At 40.4% G+C, this 27610-nt stretch overlaps 1 protein-coding gene across 6 annotated transcripts in view; it reads left to right on the plus strand.

Annotated features, from left to right (window-relative positions):
* Positions 1–27610, plus strand: part of CACNA2D1 (calcium voltage-gated channel auxiliary subunit alpha2delta 1) — a 365199-nt gene that overhangs the window by 245647 nt on the left and 91942 nt on the right. For all 6 annotated transcript variants that reach the window (XM_053407355.1, XM_053407356.1, XM_053407358.1 and 3 more), the window contains 4 exons: positions 8705–8836; positions 20890–20959; positions 23520–23570; positions 26099–26198. In XM_053407355.1, coding sequence (XP_053263330.1) covers positions 8705–8836; positions 20890–20959; positions 23520–23570; positions 26099–26198 — 353 coding nt within the window. The remainder of the gene's footprint in view (positions 1–8704; positions 8837–20889; positions 20960–23519; positions 23571–26098; positions 26199–27610) is intronic.

Here is a 27610-nt window from a genome sequence, read left to right on the forward strand (position 1 = left end):
GTTATCTTTAAATAAGTTTAAGTTCTTAGCCGTCATATTAACCCCCAAATATTTTACTTTCTTAGCTAATGTTAAACCAGTCTCCTTCTGAAACCTCTCTTTCTCAATCGGTGTTAAGTTTTTCTCAAGAACTTTAGTTTTTGACTTGTTCAGTTTAAATCCTGCCACATGACCAAATTCTTGAATCAGTTCTAATACTCTTTTCGTACTAGATTCTGGCTCCTGTAACGTCAAAACTAGGTCATCTGCAAAAGCTTTCAATTTGTATTGTTTGGGTCCGACCTGAATACCTTTAATCAGACGGTCCCTTCTAATCATATTTAACAAAACCTCCAGGACCGAAATAAAAAGCAATGGGGAAATTGGGCAGCCTTGTCGTGTCCCTTTCTCTATCTTAAATTCCTCTGTCATCACATTATTGACTATTAGCTTAGCCTTTTGTTCTGAATAAATTGCACTTATACCATTTTCAAACCCTTGACCCACCCCCATCCCCCGAAGATTTTTCTTCATAAAATTCCAAGAAATATTGTCAAAGGCTTTCTCCGCATCTATAAAAATTAAAACTGCTTTAGTATTAATGTTCACTTGCAACTTCTCCAATATGTTAATTATGTTCCTCGTGTTGTCAGACAAGTGTCTACCTGGGAGAAAGCCAGCTTGGTCCTTATGTATCTCTTCCACTAATACTTTTTTTAATCTATTAGCCAAAATATCAGCAAAAATTTTGTAATCCACATTGAGCAGGGATATGGGGCGGTAGTTCTTAAGTTGTGTCTTTTCCGACTCCATTTTCGGTATGAGTGTAATGTAAGCTTCCTTCCACGACTCTGGCGCTTTCCCCCCCTCTAAAATTTCATTACAAACCTCCTTTAGTGGCTGAATTAACCAATCTTTCAAAGATCTATAGTATTTTGAGGTTAAGCCATCCGGCCCTGGAGATTTACCCAACTGCATATTCTGAATGGCACCTTCTACCTCCTGTTCTGTAATTTTGTAGTTCAGCATTATCTTATTTTCTTGAGAGATTTTTTGTAATCCATTTGTTTTTAAAAATTGGTCTATATCAAACTCTTTCTGTGGCCCTTGTGTATATAACTCTTTAAAATACCTCTGGAAGCATTTTCTAATTTCCACTGGATTCTGAATGTTCTTTCCTTCCACTTCCAAATTAGTGATAGTATTGAGCTTTTGTCTTTTTTTCATTTGCCAAGCTAATAATTTTCCACATTTATTAGCCGATTCAAATGTCTTTTGTCTCATTTGTTTAATTTCCCATTCAATTTCCTGGTTCATCATCTTCATATGTTGCACTTGATATAACTTTATGTCTCTCAGAATCTCTTCTGACTTTGGTTTCGCTCTTAGTTTCTTCTCACCCTCCTTTATTTTTTCTAAAATTTTATCTTTTATTCCATTTTGGGCTCTCTTCTTTATTGTATTCTGTTGGATCAGAAACCCCCTCATAACTGCTTTACTTGCATCCCAGATTATTCTTTTTTCAGTAGTAGTATTCAAATTTATCTCAAAATAGTCTCTCAAGGTTTTTTGGGCCTTCTTGATAACCTCTTGATCTCTAAATAAGGTGTCATTCATCCTCCATCTGAAGGAACTGATTGGTGTTAGTTTCATCTCCATTTTCACAGCATTATGGTCGGAGCAAGTTTTTGGGAAAATTTCCACTTTTCGAGTCTTAGGTGCCAGTGATATTTTATCTTTTTTTGCTTCTTTGATTCCTGATTGGAGTTCTAGCTGCCTCCTTAGATCTTCTCCCATATCCTTAACCATCATTTTAGTTTTAGTTTTATTTAACTTGAAGCTACTTTCCCAAATTCCTCTAGAAGAATGCGGAGCACAACCCAAAAATGCTTAACCTGAAGCTACTTTAACCTGAGGTATGACTGTAATTAAAAGGTGATTATATCATACATAGGGACGCAGGTGGTGCTGTGGGTTAAACCACAGAGCCTAGGACTTGCCGATCAGAAGGTCAGCGGTTCGAATCCCCGCGACGGGGTGAGCTCCAGTTGCTCGGTCCCAGCTCCTGCCAACCTAGCAGGTCGAAAGCACATCAAAGTGCAAGTAGATAAATAGGTACCGCTCCAGCGGGAAGGTAAACGGTGTTTCCGTGTGCTGCTCTGGTTTGCCAGAAGTCATGCTGGCCACATGACCCGGAAGCTGTACGCCGGCTCCCTTGGCCAATAAAGCGAGATGTGCACCGCAACCCCAGAGTTGGTCACGACTGGACCTAATGGTCAGGGGTCCCTTTACCTTTACCTTTATATCATACATACAGTGGTACCTCAGTTTTCGAACGTAATCCATTCCAGAAGACCGTTCGACTTCTGAAATGTTTGAAAACAAAAGCATTTACTTATGGAAAACCCAATACAGAAGCTGCATTCAAAAACCAAAGCAGTTCCAGATTTTTGGCATTCGAAAACCTATTCGTTCGACTTCCAAGATGTTCGAAAACTGAGGTACCACTGTACATACATAACTTTAAAAGATAAAAACAGGGACAAACTGTTAAAAGCGACTGTAAGGGAGGGAGTGCGGAGGAGCACAGGTCTTGCATTTTGGGCCTAGTTTGTGGTGCAAACCATCCTTTGACCAATATTCATCATGGCAGTGCAAAGTATAGCAACTGAGTATGTAACATCTGGGTTTTCATCTTGAAGTAGCAGGGAAGTATAAAGTTGTACTGTATGACCTGGAAATTTATGTAGTATAGGCAAGTTGAACCTAGCTTGTATATCTGTATAGTATTGGCAGTGAAAAAAGACATGTTCCGTTGTTTCCAGTTGCTCAGAGCAACTGGCTGAGACTAATCTTCCTCTTGCTTGGCTTTGCTCCCTTAGCTACTTCTGAGTGGAGATGACTAGGATTACACCAACTGTAGTGCAAGTGTAGAAAACATGGTGCCTTCTGCACATTGCTAACATCATCTCATGACTTTGGGCTGATGCTGGTGGATGGCCCTACATTGACTATCCTGCTATAGCCTACATCCTTAATTTTGTGGTGCTTGTTCAATAATTGCTCTTGTAGCATGGAAGTTATTTGACAATGTTAAGCTCCAAAGAACTTGATGTGGTCTGTGTGATTTGTTTCTCTGTTGTGAAAGTGTAAAATTAGTTTCTTTGTGAATCTGACAGAGACACCGACACCCAGCTTGTTAAGAGAACTGACCAACATAATATTGAGTTCTGCAACATTCTGGTCCTCGGAAGAGAGGAGGGGAAGATGTACTTGAGTATTGATCCTTTTCCTGACAGCTGGGCTCTTTATGGGGTGCAAGGGCTTAGCAACAGCCAACATTTATTACTGCCTTTTTAGAAATCCATTAACCGTTCTGCTTCGCTTTCGGAAAACCAAACAGCTTCTCAATAGAACCCAGAGCTTTAAAATAAAAATCAAATGGAATTGTACAAGTATGCATCTGAATACCAGTTGCTCAGAATCACAAATGAGCGAGGTCTATTGCTCTAATGTCCTGTTTTTGGCCTTCCCATAGGCATCTGGGTGGCCCCTGTGAGAACAAAGTGTTAGTAGGTTTTTGGTCTGATCCAACAGGGCTTTCCTTGTTTGTATAAATATGGATCTAAACAACATGCTGGTGGTTCCTGCCCCCCCCCCATCTGTGCAAATTAAGATCCTAATATACATAAGGGAAATTTGTTTTTTCTTATATAAATAATATTTTCTATTCTAAACCACTGAGCCTCTTGGACTTGCTGATCGGAAGGTCGGCAGTTTGAAGCCCTGCGACAGGGTGAGCTCCTGTTGCTCTGTCCAGCTCCTGCCAACCTAGCAGTTCGAAAGCACACCAGTGCAAATAGGTATCACTGTGGCAGGAAGGTAAACGGCATTTCCGTGAGCTCTGGTTTCCATCGTGGTATCCTGTTGTGCCAAAAGTGTTTAGTCATGCTGGCAACATCACCTGGAAAGCTGTCTGTGGACAAACGCTGGCTACCTCAGCCTGAAAGTGAGATGAGCACCGCAACCCCATAGTCACCTTTGACTGGACTTAACCGTCCGGGGGTCCTTTACCTATTTTTATTATTATTATTCCACAGTGGGTTGCAGGCTAGACAGATGAAATCTTTTCTTTATTAGTTTCCAAAAAGACACTGATGCTCCCAATAATACTTCCTGGAAAAGCACAATAAGTTACCGTATTTTTTGCTCTATAAGACTCACTTTTTCCCTCCTAAAAAGTAAGGAGAAATGTGTGTGCCTCTTATGGAGCAAATGCAGGCTGCGCAGCTATCCCAGAAGCCAGAACAGCAAGAGGGATCACTGTTTTCGCTGTGCAGTGATCCCTCTTGCTGTTCTGGGTTCTGGGATTCAGAATATTTTTTTTCTTGTTTTCCTCCTCCAAAAACTATGTGCGCCTTGTGGTCTGGTGCGTCTTATAGAGCAAAAAATATGGTACTTTCTACCATAAAATGTTTTAAGAGTCTTTCTTCTTGACATTCAGAAATTATGCTGTGAATGGTGAATCCCCCGCCCCCCATCAGTGCATTAGCAACAAACAGATAACTGGAATTACTTGAGGTGGTTAAGACTTTAATTTTTAGTTTGCTTGAGATTGTTAGAGATTAATTTTTAGTTTTCTGCCTGTGCTGACTTGCACATTAGCAAGACCTTGGGATGAAGCTTGGGATATAAAGCTCTGTGTTCTGATACTATACCTGTGTCTGAGAGCTACACTGAGCTTCTTTGCTCCTATTTGAATTTCTCCTGGCTCCCATATAAATGGGAACCAAGAGCTCTTATGAATAAATGATAGTGTCTTTGGAAGGAGGGTGTTTGGTGAGATCATAACCGGGGGGATTTTATTTTATTCCCCCCCCCCCATGCATGGATGTGTACCTTTCCTGGGCTCCCTTTCCTTTAATCCTTTGTTAATGAATGTAGAGTTTGCCAGCTTTGCAACCTGTTTACCTCCAGCTCTGAAACACCATCAGAAAAGACAAAGAAAAAGTGATAATGCCCCATCTGACAAGTAAACCTTGTTCTGTTCCAATTAACTGAATGCCAGCTGTTGCCTAGCATGAGTGAGTTATTTTTGGATTTTAGGGATGCATTTATGACTGATTAAAGCAGAATGAAAGGAATAGCTATTTATCAGTTTCATAATTAAGTTTCATTGTTTGTTCCCTCAATTATTAATCCAGAAATGTCCAGAAGTTGACATGGCCCTACTTTCATGTCTTTTGCTCTACAAATTTGTGTTGCACACTAATACTAATTTTTGTGTGAGTAACCCAAGAATTGGCCAGGGTCAGCTTTAGGAATCTGGTTTCTATATCTTTGGCCACTTAGTGTTTATCTGATCATGCTTATGAATATAAATTTTCTTGTATTTCAAGTTAATCCAGAAGCTGGCTCTACTCATGAATATTAATGCGCACACAGCTGATCTCTGCAAATGATCACATCCATAAACATGAAAACACTGTTAACTTGCAATAATGAGCACTCTCTTGGATTTTGGTCCCAGCTCGGCTTTACAATTCTAATGTTACAATTTAATGCTCTATTCTCCCTCTCCATCTTTTTAAAGCCCCCATGGAAGCTTTTTTATTAATTTAGTATCTCCCACGAAAAGGATACCCTGTGTCAACGTTTGCAGTTGACTCAAAACACCATCTATGGTGTTACTTCTACACCTTCGTACATGACGAGGCTGGGATCATAGAGACCCATGGTTGTGTTCCCCAATTTTTTTGCCCATGAATGGGATATAAACTCTGGAGAGCTCCACCAAAGAGAAGACTGAATAAGATCAAAGATCTAGGAGATAGCTGGTTCAACTGTATATAAAAGCCAGCTGCTCCATTGTTACATTTGGGGCCTTTGTTCCCCTTTAGCTCCCTGAGCCACAGTCTCCTTATGTTCCCAGCAGACCTTTGCATTCAATTTGTATACTAGGAAGATGGCAAGCTGGTAAATTTATGTAGTGAGTTTGTTCACTTGCCATGCATTACTACAATATTGTAATATTTTTATCACACAGTGTGCAGTTATTTTAAATTTGTTCTTCGGAAATGTAGACTATTGTATATCTAAAAGCACAGAACATATTGGTCATGTGTTGGCATTGCGTTTGGAATTGTGCTGGGAATTGTGCCTGGTCAATGACGCATGTTTTGTGGAAAACTATAAAAGCATCAGTATAACTTGTAGGTAGGGTCTCCTGTCTGCTACCAGAGGTGGATGGGACACCATTCTGGGGCAAGAATAAATTCTTATTGCTTTGCTACCTATTACCTCATTATTGATTTCCACTAGACAACAAACCTCAAAGTAGCAAAGTTCACAACAGCCATCCCAGAATGTGAAGCCAGCATGAGGGCTAGAGAAAATAAACATAGTTTCAGGATGAGTCCACAAAGGCCCTCCCCTGCTTTCTTCTCCCTTCATCTTGGCAATAACACTGTGGCTGAGGCAGAGAGATGGAGAGAGAGGGGTCTCCCTGGCTTCCCTCTCTGGAACCCTTCATCAAAGCCACCAGTTGAATCATTCATCTTGGAAAGACTGGTGACAGCGGCTTCTGCATAAGGGTTTGGAACAGGCCGTCAGTTCTTCTTTTAATAATAACCGCCTTTCTTGACGTCAGTGAGGTACAAAATTGCTCCTCTCATTGTGGAGACTTCCATTCTGAGTGTGTGTTTGTAGCATTGATATACCTGCCTGGTAGGGTTGGGAAAATCTGTTAGTTAAGGTTTCTCTCAGTTTCTCAATTTTTCCATTTCTTAAGTTCAGTTCTCCATATTTCCACATCACTTTGCATTTTAAAAACCAAACAAACAAATCTCATGAAAATTCATCAGCATTTTGGTGCAAACTGCTACCAATGTACACATTTTTGTGAAACATTTTTGTATGTTATTTTTCACTATTGTGTACGAAGGAGTACATTGCAAAATTCAGAGAAGTCTGAACTTCAAATATTGGCTGCGTTTTGGTTCATGCATTGTTTCAGAAAGTGAAATATAGGTTGGCTCACCTTTAAATGAAATGAGTCTCTTGCCCGTACTTACTGCCCAGTCTGACTTCCTTTCTCAACCTCTCCACTGAATCAGAGGCACAGATGCAGCAATGACAACCTGCTCCTTCAAGCCACTGCTGTGCTCTGTTCAAAGTACTGGTTTTGTCCTTTAAAGGCCTCCATGGCTTGGGACTAGGATCACCTGAAAGACTAATAATAATATTTTTTATTTATACCCCGCCCTCCCCAGCCAAGGCCGGGCTCAGAGCGGCTTACAAGCAATAATAAAAACAAGTTAAATGATTACAACTTAAAAACAAAATTAAAAATACAACATTAAAATATTGAAACATTAAAATATTAAAATGTAGCCTCATTGCAGGAGGAGAAGGAAAAGAAAAAAGAAAGAGAGGGAGGGAATCAAATTGGCTCCAAGTCAAAGGCCAGTGTGCCTGCCCCTATCCTGAGAATGGAGGTCCTTCTTTGGGTGCTCCTTCAGTCTGAGGTGTGTGGTGGCTACAGGGGAAACAACCTACTGGGTGTTGATGGCCTCCAACTGTGCTCTCTTCAGGGTGGCTCACCTGATGCCTACCTTGATGCCTGTGAGAGGCAGGCAAAGGCCAAACTTTTGGAAACGTCTCTTTTGTTATTCCTTAGAACTGCTCTCACCCTGTGCTTTTATGGTGTATTTAGTTATTTATAGTATTTATAGCCTGCTCTTCATTGAATATTTCCAAACCAAGAGTGGGGAACAAAGCAATAAAAATACCCAGAGAAAAACAGCAATATACAAAAATGACAAAATCATATGAACAGGTCCAATAAGCAACCAATTAACAATTCTGCCATAAAGTAAGCAAGCAAAACTACAATGACCAGAAAAAAACAAAACATACAAATAAATAAATAAGAGTTTAACCAAATGCCTAGGTCAGTGGTTTTCAACCAGGTAAGGGGTGACATAACTGGGGCCCCTGCCTCACAGGGGAGCCACAGAAAGAGTGTAGTTGGTCACGGGTGGTGTGGACTCAAAAAGGTTGAAAACCTCTGACTTAGGTAGAAATACAGACACAGGGCATTCAAACAGATTAAATAACCAACAGTCTTTGCACTCTCTCTCACACAAAGAGGGTCACCATCTGTGCCAATCTCTCTCTGCAGTTTTTAGGCAAGCAGCTGCCACAAACAGCATTCAGGGTCCTCCTAAATGTTGTTGGGTGTTGGTGTCCTTTTATAATTGGTTTGGTTATAACTTTTTGCAAGACACCCTGGGAACTTGCTGAAAGCTTGCTGGAACTTGCTAAAACTCTAAATAAATAAAATAAAAACTATTGTACTTTCTTCTTCTTTTTAAAAGAAATCAAAACTGTATGAGTGTGTGATAGACTAGAGCCCTCATCCATCAGCGTAAACATATGAAGAAGTGGAAGATGAAGAAGAGAGAAAAACATTCAAACAGTCTTGCCAATAAACACATAAAACTTTGTTGTGCAATAGTACTAAAAGTAGAATGGTACAAAATACAGCAAAGGGCCAGGGAGCTAAAGGGGAATAAAGGCCCCAAACATAACAATGGAGCAACTGGCTTTCATATGCAGTTGAATATGAGCACAGCGCCACCTGCTCACCTTGTTTCAGGATATGGTATGTAACAAATGTAACCATGGTTTTGCAGTACCAAATTTCTTTTTTTGTCTTTTTCAGCTACAATTGTGTTGAATGAACTGAACTGGACCGGAGCTTTAGACGAAGTCTTTAAAAGGAACAGAGAAGAAGACCCAACCTTGCTTTGGCAAGTTTTTGGCAGTGCAACTGGCCTCGCCAGGTATTACCCAGGTAATTTGCAGTCCTGAAGACATAAATTTGTTCCAGGGCCCTAACTTTGTCACTCCAGTCAATTCATATAAAAACCACCACACATTTTTAGCAGGGCAGGCAAGAGAATACAAATTAGCCATTCCCTTGTGTAAAGTTTGCGAAGTTGGAGCTGGGAGTGTTAAAAGTGTTGTGAGAAGAGAACTCATATCCCCAAAATCTAATTAACTCCAGGCTGTTCCCTAAAAGAGAAGAATTATCTGGTGGAGTCTTGTTTGAAAACTTCAACAGACATTTTGGCTTTTTATATAGGTTGCAGTTCTCTGTATGCCCCTCATAAGGGTTTGCATGACAGTTGCTTCCTCTAGCCTTGGGAGTGCTCGAATCAACCACTAGGTGCATAATTTTACTGAGTTAAATTAAGAGGAAGCGCTACTGTTTCATGGGGAATGTTTGCCCTTATGAACTGTCTTCAGACCTCTGAAGATGATGACTCTGCCACTGGAGTTCAAACTGATTAATACAGAGAGAAGGGTTTTGTTTTATGCATGCATCTATTCTGCTCTTTAGAGAATCTCATTACTGTACCATAGTAATTAATTTAAGAGGGTGTATTTTTATTTCTTTAGGCCACTAGTAGACTTAGTTCAATTAATGTATTCTGGGAGAGACATCTAATTCAGTTAGTTTAATGCTTCTATAAAGCAGTTTCTAAAAAAAGAAAATAAATTAAGCAATCAAATTTTACTGTATGACTAAGAGCTCAAACCTTTGCATATGTACTCAGATGTAAGTCCCACTAAGTTAAACAGGGCTTACTCTCCAGTAAATGGGAATAAGATTGCATCCTAAGTGTTGATGTCCTGCATATATACTATATTTAGTATTTTAGTTTCTGACGCTAATTTGGCTTCTAAAGTCTATCAGGGTTTTACGGTGTCCAGTTTTCATCATTGCAGACAATGGTTTTTCAAATTTCTTTGAAGGCTCAGAAACCAAAGAAAGTCCTGGGTGTCCTGAGATCAGATAGTGGGTTTTCTGCACTATTTTCTGCACACTTCATTCCTCAACCCTTCATTATGGAATTAGGGAAATTAAATTTATGCTTATGCACAGAATTTACATAATTCCCAAGCAGTGTTTCAGCTTCCTTGAAATCTAATTTGAGTTTCTCTAGTGGAGGAAATTTGGGGGACTCGGAATACAATTAGTTCAGCTTATTGTTCAATCAAGTGTCCCTTTTTGCATAATAAAAATATTGTACATCTATCAAGTCCCTGAACATTTTGAGCCCAATAATTTGTTTCTTTCTCTATTTCTGTGTGTGCCTCCAAAGTCTGCTTTTCTGTGCTGTGTACTGTGAATAGCTTGCAGCCCGCACTTCTTTCCAGGTCCCCAATAACTTATATACTGCTTGATTATATCTAATATATGTAGCAACACTTGACAACAGTGTACAATTAAAATAGGGCTATGGAGTTCATTCACTTTTTGCCTAATAACTGAGCAATATAAACTACCCATGCATCTCAAAGCTTTCTGTTTATTTTTCTTATTTATTTATACATCTTTATTTGTTTTTTAAAAAAATAAGTACTAAGAATGAACACAAATATTAAAGACAGATAATTAAATTAAATGAATGAGTGAAATCATTTAAAAGCAATTGTTAATTAACTCCTCCATCAAAGGACTATCAGCAGCAATAAAAACAACTAAAGGACACCAACATTCATTGGATATACTCCATGCAACCTGTGTGGTTGGGGACATCTTTAAAACCAATCACAGAGCCAAGGTAGCACCCCAAAAATGCCACAAAATGTGTGTTGGGGCGTAATTTGGGTGCTACAAGGTATCATTTATTATGAGCCCAAGGTGTTTCAGGGGGAAAAAATCATTTATCAAGAGCACATTGTTTTCAGCAACAATTTTGACTCACCAGGGATATTTCAGTAACTGTGAGGATATTGCAGATTTTCAGTGGGCTGGGAATACCAAAGGATGGATGTCACAGCTATGCTTGGTCACCCATTGATAGAATCAAATTCTGAAAATAAAGAGCCTATGCAAAATATGTGAACTAACTAGCTCCATAAACATGAGTGTTGCATTATTTGGATAATTTCCCTTAATAACAAGGTGGTGAATCTACTTTGTAGCTACTGAAAAGCCTTAACTGATACACAGCAATATCAAATCAGAAAATATTAAGGGAAATTAGCATGATCAGGGTTCTGGATCCTGAGGAAACTTCTATGTGTATCTGCTGACTATGCTTAGAAGCCCCCCTCCAGACCTTCCTCCCCGATTGAGAAAGGCCACGGCTGGAACCGCCACATCTGAGAGGCGCATAGGTGTTGGAGGTGGGGCTGGGGCCCACTTGCCCATCCCACACATTTTATGCCCCCAGGCGTCCTTTTGAAGTGAGCTGTAGAAGAAAGGGTTTGTCCTTTCACAGAACTTCCAAATACTTGTTTCTAGGTAAAGGTGAAGGGACCCCTGACCATTAGGTCCAGTCGCGGATGACTGTGGGGTTGCGGCGCTCATCTTGCTTTACGGGCCGAGGGAGCCGGCGTACAGCTTCCGGGTCATGTGGCCAGTATGACTAAGCCACTTCTGGCGAACCAGAGCAGCACACAGAAATGCCGTTTAACTTCCCACCTGAGCGGTACCTATTTATCTACCTGCACTTTGATGTGCTTTCGAACTGCTAGGTTGGCAGGAGCAGGAACCGAACAATGGGAGCTCACCCTGTTGTGGGGATTCGAACCACCGACCTTCTGATAGGCAAGCCCTAGGCTCTTGTTTCTAGCAACTTTCAAATACTTGAATGTTGACTGTGTGTTTGTGTGTGCAAAACAAGACTTGATTTCAGGAATCCTGAACATTTTGGTTTGTTTTCTTTCTTTTGTATTGAAGAAAGTATAGCAAGCAGAAAAGCTCTTTCTGAGAAACCTAAGAAAATGTAGCTAGGGAATTTATGTTCTCATTAAAAAAGCTCTCACGTTCAACCAATTTCCCCCCCTTTTTTAAATACAGGTATAAGTATTTTATAGAGAAACATAGTGGCATGTATTTTTAAGCCACACAAAAACTTGCTTTTTAATTGTTGTTATGACACAAGTTGTGTGTGTTACCGGTATTTCTGTTGTTTCTAATGCACATAATCTTGACATCTGACATTTCTGCGTGGAAGTCAGTGGAGCAAGCTGTAAACAATTCAGATAAATTTCTCTAGAAACTTAAGGAAACTGCCAACTTGCAATCTTAACTCCATAGGTGGGCTGAGGAAAAGGAGAAGAAACATTGGAACAGTCTGCATACCCCTGCTGTTCCAACAATGTAGAAGGATAGAATAACAAATATATTGAGAGAGAGCCCCCACTTTGTGGTACAGTAAATGGTAGCCAGGCTTTTTGGCAAGCATGTTACAAGTTTTATCTTTCCATGATTTTTATGGTTGACTTTGGTAGGATGCTTTAATCTTATTGTTGTTCACTTCTCTTTTCAATAATAAAATAGATGTAAAGTCTAGAGTATGAGATATTACTACTTTAGTGTACTTATATAGACAGTACTGTTATAGAATGGGCTTACCTGTCTACTGAAGGTGGTGAGACCAGAGTTCAGCTCAAAAGAAGCAGGCAGGCAGGTGTGTAGCAGTTGCTCTGTCACAACCAGGCTCAAGGTCTTCTTGTTTCTTGTCTTGGAGTGACAGGGCTATGTGGCAGTCCTTAGTCCTTCCTCTTGTGGCATGTGTGACACAGATTGTCCACCTCCATGCTGTAGAGTTATATTCTTACATTTAAGAACTCCAGCACAGCAGCTTAGAGGGTTTTCTTCAAAGAACTACGAGTGGAAGGGAGGTAGCCATTTCCTCTGTTTCACAAACAGAAATCACATAGTGGTTTGATAAGTTGGTTCTGTAGGAATTTTTGTTTCCATTTTTGGCAGAACTTGCACTAGAACCTGCGTAAGTGGAATAATATGTCTGGAGGTATTTTCACTTGTAGCACAACGTTAAATATGGCACTTCTGTGAGTGGAATCACACACACACACTTGGTGTAGATCATAACACAATGACATTTTAGCCCAGCCCACCCGGCCATTCCCCATTCCTTAGCTACCCCTATTTCTGAGTGGTATGAAATTCCAGGGGTTCCAGGCACTTACACAGAGTCCATGTTTTCTTCGGAAATAAGGCACAGTGGATTCTGCAGTGTCTTTATAACATATGGCTTCTTTACACACACATATATAGCCTTATATAGCCTGAGCCTGTGATGGCGGGATTGCAGAGCTTTCACATCCTTTGAGGGTCCGGTTTCCCCCTTAAGGGCAGCATTGGAGTCAAAGGATAGCAAAAAGCCTTCTTCTGTGTCTCTTAGTGCAGCCTGTCTTCCCCAGCTCACTTGGAGTTCTGACCCTCCTTCTCCTTCTTGCTGCTAACCAACTCCAAGGACCTCCCCAAGCCTACATCATTCAAAGCTGAAACCTTAAAACTGCCCTTTTCCTCTGCCTACTAGCACCCAACAAAAAATGTGCCCCACTTCTCCTTGCCCGGCAGTCTTGCCCTCTGATGGTTTCCTTGGTGGGCCAGCTGGCTTGGCTCATCAGCATAACTAAACCCAGTTTAACCAAACTTTGGATTAATCCAACCACAACTTGGATTAATTCCAACTTTTACTAACCCCGGGAATTATGGGGTGGATCTGGCACCCAGGAATGTAGGGAAATCTGACCCCCCCCCACAAACCCATAACAATACAAAACAAACCACATCACATTCATTTCATATATCTGCTGTACTTATTATACTACCTTGAATGGCATGCAGATTATTAAACAGCTGAGGAAGCCTCACAACGGATAAGAGAAATAAAACAGCTGCATTTTGTTGCAGTGTGCTTGACTTGTTCATAATTGTATAAAATGAACTTTGGTTCTCATAGAGAATTGATTGGCAAAGGTTCTTTCTTTCTGTGCGTCTTACATTATGTATCACATTATGCGTGTCCTTCCCTTTATGTCCAACTGATTAGATGACAACAGCACAGTTTAGCAGTTTCATCTTGAAAATCAATTACAGTGTATGGCTGGAATAGCATAAGGTCACTCCATTTCCACTGTCTAAATCACCAGAAAGTGTAGGTCTCATTTTTTTTTTGTGCTGAAGAGATTGTCCTCCCCTCCCCAACCTTCTGCTTTGTTTCTCTGAAAATGTTGACGTCAAACTCCAGCCCCGAATGCAGCTCGAGGTTTTTACCTTGAGGCCAAGTCCGGCATTGTTCAAGGCCAGGCTAAGCCAAGTAGCCAGCTTTCATCGCAGCAGTACCCGAGAAAATATCGCTGCTGGGAATAAGTTTACGACTGATGTATGAGCCTAGTCAAATTGGACGGCTGCAGTGAAATTGTCTGGGGAGGTTTCAGCTCTGTCTCCGACCACGATGGCTGTTGTTGTGCTGCATCATAGGGTAGTAGGGTCCACTTCCCAGACAGAGACAATTTGAAAAATAGGTTATTCTCATGAAAAGCAGAATGGCAAAGAGACATGTTGAAACCAAGAATGTTTTTCATCAAGGAGCCCCTCTCCTGTTGAAGCTGCATCTCTAGTGAATTGCAAGGCTTGTTTCTTTTCTCCAACTTCAAACGAATGGACATGGCATTTATCATTTTAAATTATATATTTCTTGCATCCCCATCCCACAAAAAAAGTAATAATGTGACTAAAGGAAACAAAATGAAAGCATACAGCAGAACAATAAATAAAAAGTCCAAATTAGAACTGCAGAAACATGATTTTGGTAGATGCCAGAGAATGGTCCATTCCACATTCCTCATCAGTTTCTCATCCATTTTTTCTTAATTACAGGTGTAATTTAGATTATAATTGTAAATCAATAGTTCATTATACTACTGCAATAGGCAGCACATTTATTCCCTTTGTTCTCTTAAGACTGGTTTAAGTGCTAATGAGCTAGTATATATTTATGCAGCTCTTGAGGTCATCCAGTTACCTGCTCTTCATCTTATTTTGCCTTTTCCAGGTTCTTTTTAACAAATATTATTTATCTATTCTCATTAGCACAATAATTTCAATAGAACAAAGTTCTACCGAGGTGTCTTACGGATGCTAACCTTCACAGATTGCTGGCTCTGTAATCTTAGGTATAGAATTTCCGTTATTACTGAAGGAATACCACACATTTAGAAAAATTTATGGAAAGAGGATCATTACAACCTGAATGTGGGCTGAAAGGGTTGGGACCCCCTTTGATTAATAGATTCAAAATAAAAAGGTGTAAGCATTATTTTCTTTCTTTGAAATAATATTGAAACTTGCCTTTCTGTTAAATCTTGACTGGCTCAGGTAGCTTCCTTTGCTGAAGTTTTCCTGTCTGCTTAGGCAAATAAATAATGAAAATCAATTCATAATAAAATGCTATCTCTCTAAATGAAAGCCTTGCTGTGCACAGCTGCTCTTGTGTTAACCGTTACTGGCAGGTAATAGTTTTGCCTCGATATTGGACTTACCAAAGAGAGTCATTACTGTGTAGCAAGTAATAGGAGGCTGGCTGATATAAAACTCTGTGCAAAATGAATCTGAGCTCTGACAAAACGAAAGTTAAATGGGAGACCTTTGTTGGCTGCTTATATATTTCTGAGTAACTGAGGCTTTCAATTTTACAACTGAAGCTCAAAGACACCCTTTATGGGGAGGACATTCAGGAGGCTCTGAAAGAACATAGATAATTTACTGAGATGCACAACATTGCAGGTGTAGCATTATAGTTAGGGGCATGAGCTGCAAATCACCCATTTAAAATTTAACTGAGTAGTGAAAAACAGTCTTAATCATCTCTCCTCAGTCCTTTCGAATTCCGTGGGGCTCACCCCCAGGTTAGGACTGCAGCCTTAGGCAAAGTTGTGCCAGGCCACTTTTAAGATGCCTCCCATTACATTCCAATAGAGTGTGAGCATATGTGCATTGTTTCACATATTTCTGAATCCTTTCTGCACAGGAATACTAATACCTTAGCAGATCATCAGAAGGATTCATAAAGTAATAAATGTGAAATTATCTGAGCACTTAGGAAAAGCAGCATATAAATATTGAATGTACGTAGACATCGTCTACGGTGGTTAGCAATTGTCTGGCATTATCCTTGACAAGACAGCAAGTATCAGTAGAGGACAGCAAAAAGTCACCTTCCATTAGCTTACTCTGAGGTTTCTTCACTGTCAAGGCAGGGACACTCTCTTCATTTTTCTCTTTTATCCTGAAGCAGGAAGTCTGCTTGAGACACTTAGGCTCCTTGCATGATTTTAAACCCTGCGCAAACTTGCATGTGGAGAGAACGCTTCCTGCTTTAGATCTTCCTGACCAAATTTTGGACTGCGTTGGCGCTTGCCTGCTGAAGATGCAATGGAATGCAGAAGGCCAGTGAACATGGTCCCTTTCATATAGCTGAACAGGGCTCGTGAAATGCAACACCAACCAGGCTGAACACTGTACAAGCATTCATTATGAGAAGACAAGGAGTCATATTCCCAACCTTGTGCTTTTTAATACCCTTATATGGTTTTTGGATATATGAATGTCCCATTTTCTTTTCTTTTTCTTTAATGTACATTCTACTCTGTTCCTCTTAAGTTTACTATTCACTCCATTCACGTTTCATGAAATACATTTTAGCACCATACCACTTTATTAAATTAAAACAATCTCACTTTATACTTAAAATAGATAATTTCATGTGAAGATAATTCAAGAACAATATTAAATGTTGTTTTTAGTAGAAGTCTTAATCTTGTCTTTCTTTCTTTCACTCTGGAACTTTCTCTCCTCCTATTCCTCCCAGTATTTTCTCCAGAAGAGTTTTGTTTCTTCTACTGTTCTGAAGGATCTTCTCCTTTCCTTGTATGTAAAAGATAGTCCTTTGGGGAATTCCCATTTAAACATATATTTTTTAAAACGCTGAGGTCATAAATATGTAATTATCTCTTTTTTTGAGTAGTGTTGGAACTTCTTTCATTATTTCAGTGCGGTTCCCTTCTATGTAGAGTGGGTCCATTCTACCCTTCAACAAAAGTTTTTCTCTAAGCAACCTTGAATTCAGGAAATTCAGGCAGTCTCCTGGATCTTTTCTGGTCTTCGATTTGTTCACTTATTCTAAATATTTTCTCAATGTCCAGTATCAGGTCCTGTTCTCATACTTCTAACCAGTCTGCCAAGGCTTTTGTTATTTTCGTTGCAATTTATTCATCTTGGTTCTCTTTAATTCCCCGCAGGCGGAGAACCATTTCTCTCTGTTTCATCTCCAGGACAGCCATAGCACCCCAGGTGTCCTCCTGTATTTTCCTCAATTCTTCAATTTCTCCTTTATTTTTTTCTTGGTATCTTTTCATATCTTTTTGATCTACTTGATTTTTTAAAATAGTTTCATCTTGTTTTTGCATCTTCACTTTTACCACCTGGACTGTTGTGTCTAAATCTTTATGTTTGGTTGTCAATTGATTTACTTGATTAGAGAGTTCCATTATTAGACTGGCGTTTTTTCAATCTTAGTCCCCATATTTTCCATCTTTCCGTCTAGTATTCTGATATTTCCATCCAGTATTGTTATTTTTTCACCTATATTTTTTCCCATTCTTTCCATCGCCACTATAAGTTCTTTCAGGTCCATATTGCTCTCACTTTCTATAACTGAAACTCTTCTTTGGTGGTTCAAGAATGTAGAAAAATCGCTTGTTGGTTGGGCTTTCTTTGATCCCATTGGGTTCTCGTCCCATCTGCTCTTCCTTTTCTGTTGTTTCTTGAGGTTTTGTAACTTTTCGGGAATTCCCCTAAAGTAAAGAATTATGAGTCCATTCCCTTCTGGGTTATTCGGTGTTTTCCTATTTCTGTGTTATTTATTCTCTTTATATTTTAAAAAATATTTAATTTACTCCTGTAGTTACATTTGTGTCCTCTAGGTGGTGCTATTCTTTGAATTATTTATTTTCCTTTTCTGATACTGGCCACAAGAGGTCTCTATATTCCCTCTTGATTATTTCCTTCCTCAAAACCTCTCTTCATTTACAATTCTAGTCCTCTCTTTGGTGTCTTTTCCTGATCACACTCTTTCACTTCCGCAAATGGCGGCTCCTTCACGCCAACTCCTCTGGAATTTTCCCAAATACAGGTATGTTTATTTGCTTCACAATTCCGTGTTTTGTGTTTAATTGTGGCGGTCTTATAGATTCCCTGCTTTCCCCTTAGGGTGCCGCCTCTTTTCCTTTGTCTAGTCTTTACTTTTCCATCTTTTTATCTCTGTCTCTATCTTGTCGCAATTTATTTGAGCCTTTGGCGTGATGTTTTTATTCCTAATGCACTCCTTGAGATGTATTTTAACAGGGATTGTCTGTGCTGTGTTGCGGTCCCCTCTTAACTTCAGACCAAACTCTGTATTTAAAAAACTTTGCATCTCGTCTTCTTCCTTGCTGCCCACCTTCGCTAGTGGGGAGTTTCTAAAAATTCTGAGCTTTTCTACAGCTGTTTCGGGAGAAGAACGTCTTATTTTTAACAGTTACAGATAGGTAGCCATGTTGGTCTGCCATAGTCAAAACAAAAAAATTTTTTCCTTCCAGTAGCACCTTAAAGACCAACTAAGTTAGTTCTTGGTATGAGCTTTCGTGTATCTGAAGAAGTGTGCATGCACACGAAAGCTCATACCAAGAACTAACTTAGTTGGTCTTTAAGGTGCTACTGGAAGGAAAAAAAATTTTTGTTTTTATTTTTAACAGTCTCTCTCTTATAGGAGAGTTCAGCGCTGCCTCGTCAGGTTTTGGGGGCGTTTGCGTCGGGGAGTGGGTTAGCCCGTTTGCGTGGAGGTTCTTCCTGCGTCTTAATTATATGCTTTGTTTTCTTGCTGTGGGAGACCCCTTTTCGCGCCACCATGGGTTCTGCCCTCAGGACCCCCCCTGAGGTTGGGGTGACTTATGCCTCGTCCCCCATTTCTTTCTCCGACACTGGGTCTGCCTTGAGATACCAGGAGCGCCGATCCCCACCTGACTTTAGGTGTGCTCTTCCAGAAGTCGACTTTTATCTTCTCCTGGCATCATGTCTCCTCTTCCAACTGGGCCAGCAAAATGATTGGCCGTTGTACCACAGTTGAAAAATCAATGAATCATATAATTTCTTTCATAGATGCATTGTGTCCTATACTACAGTTTTTCATTTGGGAAAATAATTAGCAAGTGGGAAATGGTGAAAGAGTTTTAGTATAATTATCTTATAAATAAAACAGAATAAAGGCATAAAATAAGCTAAGAAGTTATAGTTTAATAGATTTAATTATTTATTGTTAGATGAATTTTCTTTAATGATACTGAAATTTACAGGAAGGCATAATAAATACCATATATGTATGGCTATACAGAGAACACCAACCCAAAGAAAATTAGTAATTTACAAGCCACTGTGCTCTATAAAACATGCAATCAAACCAGTTGTGAACAAAGCTAGAAACTAGATCATGATACAACCAAAGTAAAACACACCAGTTCCATATCTATTTTATGTTTTATTATGTCTGCATTAAATCTCTTCTATTCAAACAGCAGTAAAGGTTATAGAACTGCCAACCTTTCTATGAGCAAGCCCAAGAGGCTCAGTGGTTTAGACCACAGTGTCACCTGCTCACTGGGCCAGGTGTCACATCTCATTATAATGAAGCAGTGTTCCAGAAGAAACACATGTAAACCTGTATCTTGCACACATGTTCACAGAAGCACAACTTTGGGGATCTCTAACTGGGAGACAGTTGCATGCCACATTGGTTATTGCACTATGTTATTTGTTGTTGTTGTTTAGTCGTATAGCCGTGTCTGACTCTTCGTGACCCCCTGGACCAGAGCACGCCAGGCACTCCTGTCTTCCACTGCCTCCTGCAGTTTGGTCAAACTCATGTTGGTAGCTTCGAGAACACTGTCCCACCATCTCATCCTCTGTCCTCCCCTTCTCCTTGTGCCCTCCATCTTTCCCAACATCAGGATCTTTTCCACGGAGTCTTCTCTTCTCATGAGGTGGCCAAAGTATTGGAGCCTCAGCTTCAGGATCTGTCTTTCCAGTGAGCACTCAGGGCTGATTTCCTTAAGAATGGATAGGTTTGATCTTCTTGGAGTTCTCGGTCCACATACTGCTTAAGCCTGCCTTGTAGAATTTTAAGCATAACCTTGCCAGATATGTTATTAGCTATTTTATAACACACACACACACACACAAATATATATTTATATTTTATAACTATGTTATTAGCTATTTATAAATGCTGATACAGTCTTGCTTGCTTGCAGAATTAGCATGTATCATCAAATGTCAATATACCTGCTGATAAAATGTCTCTTTACACAAAATAGTGGACAATAAGTAAAATGGGTTTGTGGCTGAAAATGCCAACACAGAAATATGAACTAGTGATATAGATACTTGATCCCCAAACCCATGCTGCCTGAACTGTAGGCTTATATGCAGACAGTTTCTGGTACAGATATTGCATTACATGAAAGGCAGAGAGTTTGCTATTTTATGCTAGGGAGCCAGCAGATCTGCAGTGGGTTCATTGATGCAACAGGGGAGAAAGTTCAAATGCACATGATGGATTTGGTAATGGGAGGCTTAGAGGAGCATAAGATTCGGAAAACGAGAAATGTGAGGAAGAAGAGAGACACTAATAATTACCTGTTTATAGGAAAGGAAACTAAAGAGCAGCAGTTCCACCATGCAGTTCCTGAGTTCCACCATGACCTGCAGTGGCATGGCCACAGTTCCAGACAATGACTCAACTGGATGGGTGGTGGGTCCTTCTGCAGGTTACGGCTTTCTGAAGGGGTAGCTGACAAACTCACATGAGGGCAGGGTGCCTGATCAGCTGGCCCTCAAGCCAAAGTCTAACTCCCACCCTGGGTTCCTTAGAACCCTTTAAATAAAGGCCCAGAACAGAAAGCACTTTCTTTTTTGGGTAGTGCTGGCTTGTGCTTCCTGAAAAGGTCCTGTCTAACCTAAAGAATTCTTATTATTATTTTCAGCATCTCCATGGGTAGACAAAAGTCAAGCTCCAAACAAGATAGATCTGTACGATGTCCGTAGAAGACCATGGTAAGCATCACTGTGGGGGTGGTGATATTTATTTATATCCTGCCTTTTCCCCTGATGGAGCTCAATGTGGCTTCCAACTAAAATAGAAACAGCTAAAAGCGTATTTAAAAAACATGAATTAAAAACAAAGTTATGATCCTGATGATGTTCATTGCACTGGTAGGTTGGAAATATGTATTTGTGTATGTGTGTTTGTGTGTATATCGCTTAGTAAGGTATGCATACCAATATATGGTCTGTGATTTGAATCTCCAAATGTGCTCCTAAAGCCAATTGAACAATACAGCTCTGTTTCCCAGTCTTCCTTCCTCTCACCAGCATGTGATGACCATTCCCTTCCATCATATTCCAGTATGGCTGCACACTGTTCTGATTCAGGGTAAAATTTATTCCTAGCCCTGTCAACTGGAGGCTAATAGAAATCTGAAACATAGCTCTAAGATTGCTGTAGTAACAGCATGCAAAGAGGGTGGGTGGGAGTGGGGCTGTGAAGACATTGACTGGGTCCAAGAAAGGCCCGCCCCTACGTAGACTATGGATAGTCCGGAGAGGAAAAGAATTTCCCACCATCTTGCTCTTGCCAAGCACAGCTGTCCCCCAGCAACTTCCAAATTGGTGACCGGGGTGTGTGTGTCCTATATATCACCATAGCTGGAAGTCATCTGGTGTTGGTGGCTGCTGGGCACATGCTATTCTTCCATCCTACCTTGACCCCTAATGCAGGTGGGAAAAGGACCCCCATGAAAATGGGCATAGCAGCTTACACTAATATTTAGTCCAGATATCACCAAATCACTCCAGAAGTGGTTTACAGTTAAACAAAGATCTTTCCCTTCTGTCAAGACTAACTCTATCAGTCACCTAGCTACTTCTAGATTGTTTGCATTTTTACTGTATACTATTGAACTGACCACCAAACGGTGGGAATGTGTTGGGGGGGGTGGCGGCACTAGGGGAACATGCCAATTCCCAGGACTTTCGTCTTCCTTCCTTCCTTCCTTCCTTCCTTCCTTCCTTCCTTCCTATTGTCTCTTTCCTTTAGATATCAGTAAACTAAGCTGTTGTCCAGTCCTATGGACCTTGTAGTAATATGCCCCCCCCCAATTGTTGCTAATGCAAAAAGAAGAGGAGAAACTAACATACCAAGAACATCCATATTAGGGCAAGTTGTCATGACCCAACACAGCAACCTTTACTTTTTCTGTGGTATGGAAAGTACCAAGAGTAGTAAACGCGAATCCTACAATCCTCTCAGACCACTTTGCCTTATTTTCTTAGACCTGAGTTGCAGAGGGAGATTAGTGTGATGTCACAACTTTTCCCCATAAGTATAGAAATTGGGGTTCCTTTGTCTCGCTCCTATGGGAAGCAGCTCTCTTGCAGGTATATAATGTTCCAGGCCTTTCTTATCCGCCCCCCCTGCACTCAGCTTACTGCCCTCTGTTTCAAATGATATCTATTCAGCCCACATATGCATACTATTTTTTTGGATAGGCAGATTAAGAGAGAAGTGGGATATTAATGTAGAAAATTAGTTACTCATACATAAAGTAGCAAGGCAGGGTTTTTTTAGGTTTTCTGCTTGAGAAAACACATTAGTTTTATTTAGAATTCATAAACCTCTTGGCAAATTAGTCTGTACTGTGTGAGCAGTATTTATATTGAGTGGCACATGCAATAAGTGTGCTATACATGTGTTTGTGTTTGTTTGTAAAAGAGAGCAGAATTTGACTCAAAACTAAATGCAGATTAGGAGATCCTCATAGATCTTCTGTGCCTTCCATTTTATTAATCAGCAGACACATGATGTTACTTTGAAGACTGGAAAAAGTGGTGCTCTGGGAAAAGGAGTTTTGAACCTTCCCCTTCCCAAACATTCTTTTGGCTGCTCTGTAAGGACTTGAGGGGGAAAGCAATTTGCCAGCACACCTGGAAGGAAGAAATACCACCTCCCCTCTTCTTCCAGGGGAGGAAGGGTGTGGCAAATTTGTACCCCCCCCAAAAAAATGGTGGGAACTGCATTAGTTAGGAGAATCAGGAGGAAAGAGTTAAGAAACGATTTCCTGAGTGCCTCTTTCACAATATTTAAAGCAACCCTGTTGAGCTGCTAATTAGTAAACAAACCAAAACATCAAAGCCTCATCAAAAATCTTCTACATCAGCTTGCACCTTAACATTTGTATATGTGTGGGTCAGTGAAGGCAGTTTATCTTATTTAAGTTGAGCTGTTGGACTAAGTCACCTAGTAAACTTGACATAAGCATCTCTTTATCAAATGCTTTCTGTCTTTTTTTGTTGCAAAAAAATTGAAAAAAATTGTGTACCTAACCACCTTCAGATCTTCTTTCTTTCTGACCTGTGGTTTACCACGAAGGAAGAATGCTAAAGGAAAAAGAAATGTTTGCATGTGTTTCCTGCTGGGATACACTACAAAGGTTCTTTGATTCAGCAATATCTGGTTTTCAGCACCAGAACTTACACAGATCAAACATCAGCATGGTGTTTTTTTAAAAAAACTTCCAGTCTTTCTTATGTATAAATATATATCTTTTTGTTTCAGGTATATCCAAGGAGCTGCATCTCCCAAAGACATGCTCATTCTAGTCGATGCGTAAGTACCTAATATTTAGGTGCAAACACAGGAAGATAGGAAAAGTTTTGGCTTTTTAACAACAGAAAAGAGGCCCAAAAATGTTTTTAAATGAAAATCTATTTTACTTTTATTTTTGTCAACACATAGACACAAATAAGGTTGGTACGGCTATCTGTGTCAGCAGAAACCAGTTAAATTGGGGGTGACCCACATCTTAAATGCAGCTGCATGTATTTTTCCTGCACATTTTAAAAAGCTGGTAACAGCATTTAAAGCTGTCAGTGAGAAGCTAGGAACAGTGCTTTTCCACTCAGAAATGTTCCACCAACTGCTTTTTATCTGCAAAAGTCTAGGAGTACCCATATCTATTTTCTAGTGGGGCAAGGGGGCAATTTTAGTGGACAAAAAAAGGATTGTAAAGCTTTACACACAGAGAGAAATTTGCAGCCGTGGAAGTTGCTTAAAAAAATAAAAATAAACAAGGTACACCCAGCTGTATAACATGTATTTTGGTCCTATGTTCCAGGCATATGTTTTCATATGTGATGAAAAATGTGAGAAATGATGGGGACCAAAGCAGAGGATTTGTTGGTGAATTAATGAGCACAGTTGGGAATCCTTAGGGAAGAGACTTCTTTGTGGCTTGGAATTATATTCCAAATCTCTTGATCCAGTTCAGCGTTGCTGGGTTGTCATCTGCCTTCCAGGCCCCTTAAGTATTGCTCCTGCATTATTTATCCTCCACTCATAGGCAGATAGCATTTTTCTGTCTATGTGTTTTAAAGACATTTTGAATGAGAAGGGAAGCAAGTAACAGCCAAATAAGTGAACATTTCAGGTAAAATGTTGTTATCAGTATTATTAAAGAAGTTGTTTTTTATTGAGGAAGCAGAAACGTTTATTTGCCTTTTCGTGTGTTTCTACCAGATATTTTAATCCTGCAGTCCTAATGAAAACAATACTGTATGATGTCAGGATAAATTTAGAGTTGCCATCTCTCACAGAGCATCTCTCATTGAGCTTCAAAGGTTTTTTGTTTGACTCAGAGGTTAGATCTCTGCATTTTAAAGTCTGGGGGCTGCGTTTGATGGAAGTAGCACTCTGCTCTCTGCAGGACTTTCTTTGTTAAGGCTGGTGCACAGGGGTTTGTGTAGAACGAAGGGTTTATATCTACACAGCTTTGTGATGGTCATGAAAAGCTATTTTCAGGTGCCCTTTGTCTCAGGGGTACATATTGCAATTAGTGCTTTTAAAAGGTAGGTAAATATGTCCATGTAGTGGAGGGGGGGGGTTGCCATTCATTTCAGTGATGGAAGTGTCTTTGAAATTGAAGTGAATGATGCAGCATCTGCCCCACCACTGCCATTGCACTTTAGACTCTGAGTGGAAATATTTAAGATTACCAGGAGTGCCGTTTTGCATTTCATTAAGAGCGGTTCAAAAGACTACTCTTGGGTGTATTTTAGATTGAATTGCAAAGCAAGCTGGCAAACAAAAAACAGTGTGTGAGAGTGTTTTTTAAAATGATTTTTCTATATCCCATAATAACTTACTATAGCAAGATTTTCCTTCTGTGCAGCTTTGCTACACATAGCTAGTACATAGGTCAATCTAACTGTTCCTAACAGCAGTTAACTCAGTGTGTAAAAACAAGAGCCCTGAATGATCAGATGGAAAAGCAGTCTAGTTTGACAACTTGAAGCTCACAATAAGTCTCCTCCATTGTTTGTTTTACACACCCACTGTTACTCACAGATGCACTGACTCTGAACCTTCAGGTTTCATTACACCAAGGGTGGGGTTCCTCTAGTTCAGGCCCATCCAACTCCCAAGAGACTGCGATCTACTCACAGTAGAAAAACACTGGCCGTGATCTACCCATGGAGGGGGGAGGGAAATGAAAACTCATGCACTGTGGATCCCCTCACACATCAAATGTTATCCCCCATGACAGTCAGGCTTCAGAAAAACCTCCTATTAAGTTCTTATTGTGGCAGGCGAGAGAGGGTATAATGAGAGACTAGTTGTCTCTTGTGAGTGTGTGTGAGAGAGAATGAGAAAGAATGAGGCTGAGAAAGTTCCCCAATGTGACTAATATTCATCAATAGACTTCTGCATTAATTTGTCCACTCTGCTTTTGAAACTGTCCAATTCCATCTTGAGGCTATCACTAGCAACGTGTGGCAGCAAATTCCACGACTTGATTGTGAAGATACTTCTAATAAATCTCCACATATGAGGTCTGAAACATGGATGGCTCTTTGCCTTCTCTGAATGGGAATCATTGATATGTTGCTGCAAGCCACTTCTAAGTAGTGGTAAAAGTAATTTACTAAAGTTTAATGAGAGTCTGCTAGCTAGTGCAGTAATTAATGGTGCTCCTGCCTTAAGGTATAAGGTATAAAAAAGCAATATGCACAAATCCTTAGGGTAGCAAAACAATATGTGAGTTGTCTTATGAAACATAAGTTTCTATCTGTATATTGACCTTTCTTTCTTTCTTTCTTTCTTTCTTTCTTTCTTTCTTTCTTTCTACTATTCTGTAGGAGTGGCAGTGTCAGTGGATTAACATTGAGGTTGATCCGAACATCCGTCATTGAGATGTTGGAAACCTTGTCCGATGATGATTTTGTGAATGTTGTTTCAGTGAGTATCTCTCTCCTTCTCTTAAACCAGAAACAGTGCCCTGGAGAGCTACTTTCAAAGCTGTTCAGAGCTTAATCTGAATATTAAAATTAAGAGTTCTTGTTATATCAATACAATACAATGCTGTTGTTACAGATCTGCTGGAGGGGTCTAGAGCCCCGTTGAGTTGCTTTTTGTGGCATCACTTTCAATTATGGAGGCCTGAGGATGTGGACAAGGCTCTCAGAAGGGTGCAGCCAACCTTTCGTCTTTGTTGCTATGAATATCTTGTGGTAGGGATGGGTCAGATATGTGATAATTTATTACTTGTGGCAGGGGGTGGTGCCTGCTTCTTTGAATGAGGTGGTGGTATATTCACTCATTAAGAAGCCTTTCTTAGAGCTGGACGTTTGTGGTAAGTACCACCCACTCATGAGTATCTCCTTTCTGAGCAAGGGGCTTGAGAGGGTGATAGCTCAGCAAGTCCAATACCATGTGGATTACTTAGACGTTTTTCAGTCTGGTTTTTGTTTTAGCACTGAGATAGCCTTGTATATCCAGATAGATGACTTCTGTTGGGAGAGGGACAGAGGAGCCTGACGATTCTCCTAAATCTCTTGATGGCTTTTGACATCACTGTCAGGGCTGGAGTCACATTCAGGTCAGTAAGCAAGAAGCACAGTTTGAACTCTTTATTAAAGGAACAGCGTACAACTCATCAACACTGCCCATTAAGTCTTGCCCCTTTGGAGAAGTTGCAAGGACTGACGGTCCCCACCCTCAACCCCCTCTCAGGCTCCTCCTCTGCCAGATGTTTCCCAAGCAGTCTCAAACTGTGTCTGGGCATCTCTAATCTCTGTTCTGCTCTACACATCACTCTGTGTGTCCTTGGACACAAGTGGGGAGGGGAGCTTATCACAGGAGGAGAGGCAAGCTCCCTGTTTTCTTCTGCGGCCTCCTGACCCTCCTCTTCTGTTTCAGCCTTAGTATTGGAACTGCTCTGTGTCACAGGTTTTCCCTGTTCACTAAATCCTGTTGCCCCTTCAGCAACCAACAACTCCTCCCACTCGTCTGCTTCTGACCTCTCTTTGGTGTCCCACCACCATTCCCCCAGGCTCTGAGCCTTCCTCCTTTGTGGTTTCCCTTAGAGGTTTCCCAGCTGGTGCCTCCCATCCCTCCTCGTTGTCCAGGCAATCTCTGAAATCATTGACCATGACATGCTATCCTGCTGGATCACCTCTGTTGTATTAAGAACTGAAGGAATAGTGATACTGTGGTTCTGCTGCTATCTGTGGGATTAATTCCAGAAAGTAGCATTTGCAGACTTCTGCTTGATCCCATGGCATTTGTGCTATGCAGTCCTGCAGACTTCCTTTTTTGTTCTTCATTATCTTTATGAACTTCTGGGGAGGTATGGAGCAACGTGTCAACAG

Source organism: Podarcis raffonei, chromosome 10, assembly GCF_027172205.1.
Source record: "Podarcis raffonei isolate rPodRaf1 chromosome 10, rPodRaf1.pri, whole genome shotgun sequence".
NCBI classification, from domain to species: Eukaryota; Metazoa; Chordata; class Lepidosauria; order Squamata; family Lacertidae; genus Podarcis; species Podarcis raffonei.